This window comes from Lolium perenne, chromosome 5 (assembly GCF_019359855.2).
Source record: "Lolium perenne isolate Kyuss_39 chromosome 5, Kyuss_2.0, whole genome shotgun sequence".
In the NCBI taxonomy this organism is placed as follows: Eukaryota; Viridiplantae; Streptophyta; class Magnoliopsida; order Poales; family Poaceae; genus Lolium; species Lolium perenne.
In genome coordinates, this window is record NC_067248.2 from 195,056,050 (window position 1) to 195,065,743 (window position 9,694).

General features: G+C 41.5%; 1 protein-coding gene across 1 annotated transcript; it reads left to right on the forward strand.

Moving 5' to 3' along the window:
- The first annotated feature begins 6,255 nt into the window (after window positions 1–6,255).
- Window positions 6,256–7,878, forward strand: LOC127301604 (myb-related protein 306). Its single transcript, XM_051331876.1, has 3 exons — window positions 6,256–6,515; window positions 6,646–6,775; window positions 6,869–7,878. The coding sequence occupies exons 1-3, from the start codon at window positions 6,383–6,385 to the stop codon at window positions 7,536–7,538; spliced, it is 933 nt and encodes a 310-aa protein (XP_051187836.1). The 5' UTR covers window positions 6,256–6,382; the 3' UTR covers window positions 7,539–7,878.
- The last annotated feature ends 1,816 nt before the right edge of the window (window positions 7,879–9,694 follow it).

A 9,694-nucleotide genomic window follows, 5' to 3' on the forward strand; every position in this document is an offset into this window, starting at 1 on the left:
ATAACAATATTTATGACTATATTAGTACCACTAGATCCGTTTTGAAATGCAGTTTCATGCTAGACCAATTTAACGTTGTATATGTGTTAGATTACGAGGAAATTTCCAAATGAGTTTAATTACTGAAAATAACATCGTGGATGCACTATCTACATCAGACTAAGCATATGCAACATATCTAAATATGAAATAAGTACAAGTGCAAGGTAAGAGAGATTGAGCACGTACATCGCGACCGGGAAGGTTAAGCAGCAACATCACCATGGTCGTTGTAGATGTCGCCCATGATGTTGTTGGAGTCGCTGGATCTGTTGAGGAAGCAGACGAACTGGTAAGGAAGAACTCGAATCGCAGTGATACGGGCAGGGCCTACCCGTTTGGCAGCCATCACAGCATCCAGGTCGCGAAAACCTCCAGAAAACATATGTTTCTTCACTGTTTCGGCCCCCACTCGTTCCTAGGGTTCCCCCAAGTCATAAGATGGTATTGGGGGTTAACAAAGGCCCCTCCTAGGCCCATATAAAGAGACGGAGACCCAAGGGAGAGAGGGAGATCTCCATATACCTCCACGGCGAAGCCTTGCTGCTCTAACACCTCCATAGCCACCGCGCCACCTTCATAGCCACCACCTCGGAGATCTTCACCAACACCACCATCTAAGGAGAAGGGACTAGGATCTTGAAGGCCTCAACATTGATCTACATCGTCATCGTCATCGTCATCACCACGCCGTCTCCATCCCTGATCGCTCTTGTATACTTGTTGTACTTCCAAACTCTATTATGGATTCACACTTGTATTCACTCATATCTTCAATTCTTCATACTCCGTCAATACTATTGATATGATGTTCATTCCCTTTATATGTGAGTAGTCTCCTTAATTATTGGGGAGTAATGGGGAAATCCTAGCAAACACTATGCCTTGAAATAAAGATGATTTATACTTTTGTTCATGACTCTATGTATTAGTTAACTCTCTCGATGTTATGTGTTGTGCACCATGTAACATTTTCCTTCAGGACGGGAGAGGGAACTACTCTTGGTTAGATGGTGTTAGGTGCTAAGTGACATGTCGCATCGGATCTTCATCTTATCTAGCCAAGGGAGTACGAGGGGACTCACTAAGCCTAGCCATTACCACGGGGAAACCCTTAATTGTAGTGGATTGAAGTGGCTGACTATCAATCAGTATAGCGGTTATGATGGACGAGAGTTGATGGTTGATCCGCACTCATCCAACTATGGAGCTCCACCCCATATATACGCATGAATCAAGATATAGATTATAATAATCATAATTAATAGATGCTAGTGATGGAACCGACACTACCTGAGAACTCCTTAATCATATTGCACCTCCACACTCATATTCCCATGCTCTTAGTATACTATTATTTATTTAGTTATTTATTTTATTGTTATTCACTACTTCATTAAACTATCAAACCTCTATCATACACATTTGCCTAGAATTAGCGACAATTACTAAGTACTTCTTTAGTAATAATAACAAGGGGCATAAAGACCTTCTAAACTCTAGCTCTTCGTGGTTAGATACTCTTACTTCGAAACTAGCTGCAAACGAACTTTGCACTTGCATCATCAATAGCACTGCGCTCCCTACCACATGGCGCCGCACTATATAAACATACTCATTTTCTGCACCATGGAGTACGTCGGCGCTCATATCCTTCCTCGCCTTTCCTTCTCCACAATGCCTCACCTCTTAGATACTACATGAGCCAAGACCATTGCCATCGCGCCGCCGTCGGAGACAACGCCTCCGCCATCGAATGACGATGACAAGATGGTGGACATAGAGGAGGACCTTGAGGAGGAAGGGGAAGAGGCTGCACCACCGGTGCCATGGTATTGTCGAAACAGTTTTCATCAAGGGTACTTAAAGATGAGGGGGGGAGAGGGAGGTTGTAATGCAGGCGGAGGTCCAGGACGGTGATACACCTACTATAATTCACTATGTGTCAAGATCCACATGGGTGGATCGATGATCTACTCCTGCTATAATTCACTGAAATGGCACCAAGTGTGCGGTTAAAATGATCATATTTGTTCTTCCGTAAGGGTTTTCGTAGACTCGCTTATATAGGAGGCCACACCAAGGGTTTCACGGAGACTCACTAGTTGTCTAATTTATAGAGTCCTAGTCTAAGGCTGCAAGTATATGTCGTGTCTTCTACTCAAAGTCTGCATCTGGGCCTTAGGCTGACTATGGTTAGGCCTTTACTTTAGTCGACTAGGATTTCATCTTGATCATTAGTATGCTAGCCATCTATACCACTAGTAGCCTACCCCTGGTCTGCTAGAATAAGGCCATGTCATTTCCATACCCGTTTGGTACATACCCAACGGCTGGCGGGTCCAGTGCATACCCCCTCATTGTCTCCTACAAAACGACGCGTAAGGAGAGGCTACGCACCGTCACCCTTAAGGAGACAAAAATGTCCATAAAAACTCAATTTACTGGCGGGAATAGTTTGCAGCCATTGAAATTCGTTTCTATCTATCCTTGGTGTGTGATCCTAGAACGCAATGGATATGCAGTTTCTTGTGCCGTGTCGGCATGGCATGCCACAAATTTGTATCTTACTAGTAGAGTGTCTACAGCACACCACCAATAACTATTACCAATGGCGTCTTGTTAGTTGTGTGGCCAAAACACACCACTAACTGCAATTTTTCCATGCCACGACTAGGCTATTCTGTTACAGTGCTCGGATGGTGGGTGTGCGCCTAGGCAGTAGTCCTAGATGGCTTTGTGGCGATGGTTCTATGGGTTATGGCCATGGTCTAGCAAGGCATGGGTGGCATGCTGGTAATGTGAGGGTGGCAATACTTTTGACTTGGTCAATGCGAGTCTCAGAGGGTCCGTCAACATGACATGTCAGGGCAACGGTGAATTCATAGTCTGTGAGAGGTCATCTTGTGTACCATAGGCTATAAGGATTTTAGGCCACACACCGGTGCGGATTGAGTGCAAGTGAAGGAAGTCGGATCAGTAGCTCTGGATTCATGGTTGTGTGTTTGGCGCGAAGGTGGCGTGGCATCATGCGGGCGGCAACGCTTCATCATTTGTGTGGGTGTGGCCGGATTTCATCATAAATAAGGACACTCTGTATGGGCTTTTTGGCCAGTTTTTCTTATAAACTGTATCAACTATCTTCCAATCATGAATATACAAATTCTCTTTCTATCAATCCAAAAATAAGCTATTACTAACTTGGTAGGCATTACATGAGTGGGTATGTGTTGTCACGCTGAGTGTGTATACTTGTGAACACTCTTTCCCAAAAATAAAAATAAAAATACAATCAGAAAAGTGTTCACCCTAATAAAAAGACCGAAAGAGTTTGGAAAGATTTTATGGAATTATGGCGACAAACGATTATGTTTTATTAAGTGGTAGTAGTTTTTTTTTTTTACTTTGAGCTCAAAAGGTGGAAAAGCCTCCGCGGAGGTAAGGATGGGCTCAGAATATAAATCATGTGGCCCAGTTCACTCCAATCAAGCTGACTTTAGGCAGACCCATGAGATTCAATGCAGCTTGCTGTCGTCTTTGGAGAACTCATTACACACCGCCAAAAATATTGCCACGTGTATATGTCTTCTGCGAATGTTGTAAAAGTATAGCACAATTACAATACCGACACTAAAATTTTACTGGAGTAGTACTCCTGAAACGAATGGGAGTGGTGTACCCCAAGAATGAGAACCACATCATAAATTAAAATTATTTCATTTGCAGCCTTTGTTTGGTGGTTCGTAAGCTGGTGTTTCGATCCAGCGTAACTCTGTTACTGTATAGCTATGGGACTTTACCAATTTAAAGTCAGGCACGTTGTGTCAAACCATAAAATGTTTTACTGTATGCATATAACAACTTGAGCGATGGTGATTACATATACTATGTATACAAAATTATAAAATGTCGCAAACTGCATTTTGGTGGTCACCATCGCTTTAATTAAGAAAGTAAGCTTGGTTGTTATGAGTTAACATACTAATTAACTAGCAATCCAGTGTTAATGCACATCTTAATCATGTATTCAACATCTGGCCACGTAACAGTTTGTGTGCAAGAAATCATGTCATGGAATTGGTCAGGTTCAAATAACGCTGAGGTGTTGAGCCAAGCCTATACAGATGCAGATCCATTTAAAAAAAATAGCTAAGGTTCCTGAAGTTTAGAGCAACAAGAAAGAAATATGGCCTCTTTGGGCTTGAGTACATAGTTTCATTTGAATTTTATTTGTTTTCTGTTTCAGCCATGTCCAAGGCTCATGCTCATGCGAGCAATCTTTCTGGCACTTTGGTGCATACGCTTCTTTTATTTTAAATATTAAAAAGTAATGGAAAAATTACGACGCGCAACATCTTCACAAACTATGTGCGCGCCAAGTAGTTTCACAAAAAAATCAACTTGTTGTGTGTGGCCTATGTAAGAAACAAAAAAAAAAGTGCTAAACTAAGGTTTTGCACCGGACCTTTTAAAATCTATTTATACATAGACCACACAAATTGTCAGTTTTTCACAAAACATTATGTACACACATAGAATGCGGATATGTACATGCTAATTTTTTTTTAAACTTGTTTCTCCTTTTGGAATGTATTTTTTTGTAAAGGGAGCATATGCACGTGAGATCAAAACTCAATTTTCGCAAGTACATTTTTAAATTAAATAAAAAAAGAAGAAAATATACAGTAGTGCCCTACTGTTTTTCGTCAAAAAGGTATACCTCTATTCATTGCATATATTTTGCGCTAAGCTAAGTTATATCTTCGGTATCCTACCACTAACATGTCTGTAGTGCTCTTTCATAGCTTTTTTCTGGAGTATGTTACAAGATCATATAAAGGATGAATTCCAGCGCTGACCAAAATACTTTAATAGTTCATACATCATTATTAACGGTTTTGAATGCACACTACGCGAAACTAATATTCTCAAATCATTAACCAGATTTTCACAAGATATTTCATCTATATAAAGATTTGCATAAAGTATTACATCAAACAAAGGTGTATTTCTCGCAAAAAAGATATTCACAATTAATTACCTACTAGTTGAAGCTCATTTATTGCTTTCTGGTAGTACATTAACAAGGTGGATACTTGCTAGATATGTACAATTGAAAACTTCTGAATACACCATGTAGATATATAACATTAATTATTATGAATACATGCAACACACTGTGATCCAACCTATATTACTCCATCCTGACTAAAATATAATGCATATAAATTTTGGTCAAAGTCAAACTTTATAAAGTTGACCACATTTATTGGTAAAAATAAACAATGCGAAATTAGTATTATTAAAATTATCACAAAATGTATTTTTAATTATATGCATTTGGTATCGCAAATGTTCATATTTTTTATTTTTTTTGTAAAACTTTGCACAATTTGACTTTCACAAAAAACTACGTGTAACATATTATGGGTAGGAGGGAGTACTCAACATGTTCGAATCTTTTTTGCGAACTTAACGTATTCCATTTTTAGTGCTTTTTATATATAAATAAATTTATTTGAATCATGAAAATCTTAAGCCATGTTATTTGTTTGCAATATTACAATAAAGTAAACCAAATCACTAGTGTTATCCTTGGCATTCATTGAAGCAGCTAAAAAAATCTTTGTCTTATACTACATATGAGTATATATACATGTATCTTATAGATTATGTCAATTTAAAAAACTTCACTTATTTGTAAGTTGGAGATACGTAGTAAACATATGCATCCAATTACTTAATCAATACAATGTCAACATTTAATTTCCCACAAAAATAGGATACTACTACTACTACAACACACATCTAATGGACATTTAAAATCCATTTCTAGCAAGATAGGGCACGTAGTTACTCTATATTTCCAAGTGCACTGTTTTTTTCAATTTGAAATTAAGTGCACTCATTTATGATGGAAACCAAAATGGCAGATATCCTGAAGCAGCAAGGACCAAACCAAACCCATGGCTGGATCCATTCACACAGCCCGTTACAATAATATTGGCGATCTGCTGATGTGTGGCTCTCCTCCTCCCCCTCTTCATTTTCGTGTGCATGTGTAGAGATGATGTTGCTGTAACATGTGTCAAGTCATGTCGCAGTGTATTAGGTCATCGTTCTCCTCCGGGTCAAAACCCAGTAGACAGTGTGGTAGCTAGCATTTCTTCTTTTCTCCAAGAGGCCAAGCCATGGCTTATATATATCACTAGCCCCCACCCGCCTTTTACCTCATCCGCTTAATTGCACCGGCCGGTCCCTGCCTTTGTGCCTAGCCAGCCAAGAAGATACTTTTCATCTCCTACCCGCGGTCACCGCGCACGGAAGCGGCGGCGACGGCGCCATGGGGAGGCCTCCCTGCTGCGACAAGGTGGGCGTGAAGAAGGGGCCCTGGACGCCGGAGGAGGACCTCATGCTCGTCTCCTACATCCAGGAGAACGGTCCCGGGAACTGGCGCGCCGTGCCGACAAACACTGGTACGGACTGCTGCATAGGGATCATCGATCGTTCATCCATCGATGCTCGATCTTGTGTCATGTGAGCATGTGAATTGGAGTTGAAGGATCCAGTTAACAGGCTTTGTTAAGTAATTTGGATATCGTGCAGGGCTGATGCGGTGCAGCAAGAGCTGCCGGCTTCGGTGGACCAACTACCTTCGGCCGGGGATCAAGCGCGGAAACTTCACCGACCAGGAGGAGAAGCTCATCGTCCACCTCCAGGCGCTTCTCGGCAACCGGTGATGATAATCTTCTCTTAATTTCCTTCTGTCTATTAGTTTGTTTGTTTCTTTCATGGACAATATTGCTGATATGGGCTTGTGGTTGCGCAGATGGGCGGCGATAGCGTCCTACTTGCCGGAGCGAACGGACAACGACATCAAGAACTACTGGAACACGCACCTCAAGAAGAAGCTCAAGAAGATGCAGGCCGAAGGTCATGAGGGCGGCGCCTCCGAAGGTGGCGACGGCGGCAGTGTCGCAAAGGCGGCCGCCCCCAAGGGGCAGTGGGAGCGCCGTCTGCAGACGGACATCCACACCGCGCGGCAGGCGCTCCGTGACGCGCTCTCGGTCGAGCCTTCTCCGTCCGCCGCAAAGGCGCTAGCGGTGCCGGCGTTGCCGACGCCACCTGGGTCGGTGACGACGTACGCCTCGAGCGCAGACAACATCGCGCGGCTTCTGGAGGGGTGGATGCGCCGCGGGGGCAGCAGCAAGGGACCGGAGGCGTCGGGGTCGACTACGTCCACGACGGCTACCACGCACCAGCAGCCACAGTGTTCCTGGGATGCCGCGGCGTCCCCGTCGGCGAGCCACAGTGGCGGTGGCACGGTCGCGGCGCAGACGCCTGAGGGCTCGTCCCAGACGAGCAACCTGGCCAGCACTGGCGCCCCGCCAGCGTTCTCCATGATAGAGAGCTGGCTGCTCGACGACGGCATGGGGCACGGCGAGGGGGGCCTCATGGACGACGTGGTGCCACTGGGGGACCCCAGTGAGTTCTTCTAAGTACGGCGCTCGTGTACCAACCGGGAATTAATCGACTAGAACAAGAACAAATATTCAAGAAAGGTGATCGCCGATCGAGTAGTTGAGCAGAAACAACTAAAGGCCGGGGATTCCAATTCTCGGTGATTTTAAATCGAGCTGGGTGTCGATCCAGTTTGTTTAATCTTCTTAGATTTTAGTTACTGTTTCCGATGTTAATTAGGGTTTCGAACTGATCATGTCCTAAATGGATCCTGCAGCAGGCGGATAAAGAAAGAAGTGTACATCCTGTAAGAGAAAGATCTATATAGATGTTACATATAGATGCTTAATTTATACTATTAGAGCACTCTTTATACTATTAGAGTATTAATCTTACCCCATTAATTAGAGTATATAACTTATTGGTTTCATGTATTTCTTGCAAGTTTTATTTGCCATGGATCAAATTCAGCCAAGTGGAGTTCAATTAACTTCTGACAATATTTTGTTTTGCAGCTCAGACGCGTCAAATACACTGTTATGAAAAGATATAATATTGCTACGACTTTTAAAATATCAAAGTGAGTGGAAGAGGCTTGAAATTCCCAATTTTTAACATGTGGAAGAATTGCAATATGGGCCACATTAAAATCATACTAGAAGTTTATATGCTTATTTTTTTTTCATATTTGACTCAGTTAAACATAGAGCTGTCATGCATTTATTTGATGCAATTTAATGCTTGAAAATCACATGCTCTATCGAATCATTTCGGTACGTCAACTATGGATTTTTTTTTTGGGATTGTGGTAGTAAGAATATACTGGGTTGTTTTATAAACCACAATTAAAGTCAAATTCACATATATATGATGGGTGCTACCTTCAGAAACCATATATCAATTTATGAAAAATTGTCCCTTTGCGGTTAAGGTAAATATTTCCTTAATTTATCTCTCCAGATGAATCTAATATACTATTTTTGAAAGAAAGAATATGTTATGTCTCAAAAGGCAATATTCTTAACACTATCACATATTTTTCATGTTTGAGAGTGAGCATTTTTTTTTTCTTATAAACAGAAAGGAGCACATTATTATATGATGTGTCACTACAGACATGTGCATATCTGTGCTGCATGCCACCTTAGATAGATAAATTATCGCCAAAGGACCACCTTGATTCAAATGAATTATAGATAAATTTTCGATTCCAATCCTTGGTATTTTCAGTACAAACATATTGTTCGATTTGATGAATTATAAATCTTATGAATTTTTCTTATTGAACCAGTTTGCACTTATACAAGAGAAAGCTTTCAGTAAACCTAAACCCTACGAAATTATTTATTTTTATTATTACTAATTTACTATGGCATGCACATCTAATCCCTAAAGAAAAATCTAGCATTTTTTACGAGGTGCAAGCAAACAACTCGATTCATTATCACGTGGTACACGTGATAAGCAACCTCAAACCAAGAAACAAACAACTTGATTCATTAGTTATTCTCCTTTGTTCTCATTCCTGTAGACCACTCTCTTTGTTGCATATTATTTGAAATTCTAGCTTTGTTTTTAATTAAAAATCTCTACATTTGACCAAGTCTCTAAAAATGATAATACTCAACATCAAAATATATAGTGAGAAATGATTTTATGATCAATTTAGTACTGCCTCTGTCCTAAAATAAGTTTCTCAACCAAAATGCATCTATATACTACTGTATCTAACAAAGGTGAGAAGCATATTTTGAGACAGAGGGAGTAGTAAATATCTCTTGTTGTAGATGTTGATATATTCTTTCTACAGACCTCTAGGGAACATGTAGGGAATGGGAGGTTCTGGGAACCAGCACTTTGGTCATGCCCCGGAGGGTGGGCGTGAGAGCACACTGGTTCATCACGGTGGTCCTTCTCATAGCCATTTTTTTGGTGGTTCTCCCCGCACTTCTGTTGATGGTACTTCTAGTACTTCTCCTGGTGGTTTTTCTGCAGCTTCTACTGGAGCGCAATATCGCCGGCCGTCGCCTATTTCCACCCGTAGAGACCTCGGGTTCACGCGCGTATCCAGAGCAGTAGGGATTTTGGCCCCGGGATAGACATATACCATGTATATCGGATAGCTACTAGTCCTATGTGTGTCTCTACTTGATGATATTGATATGACACTCCTATGTGAATTTTGGATGATAAT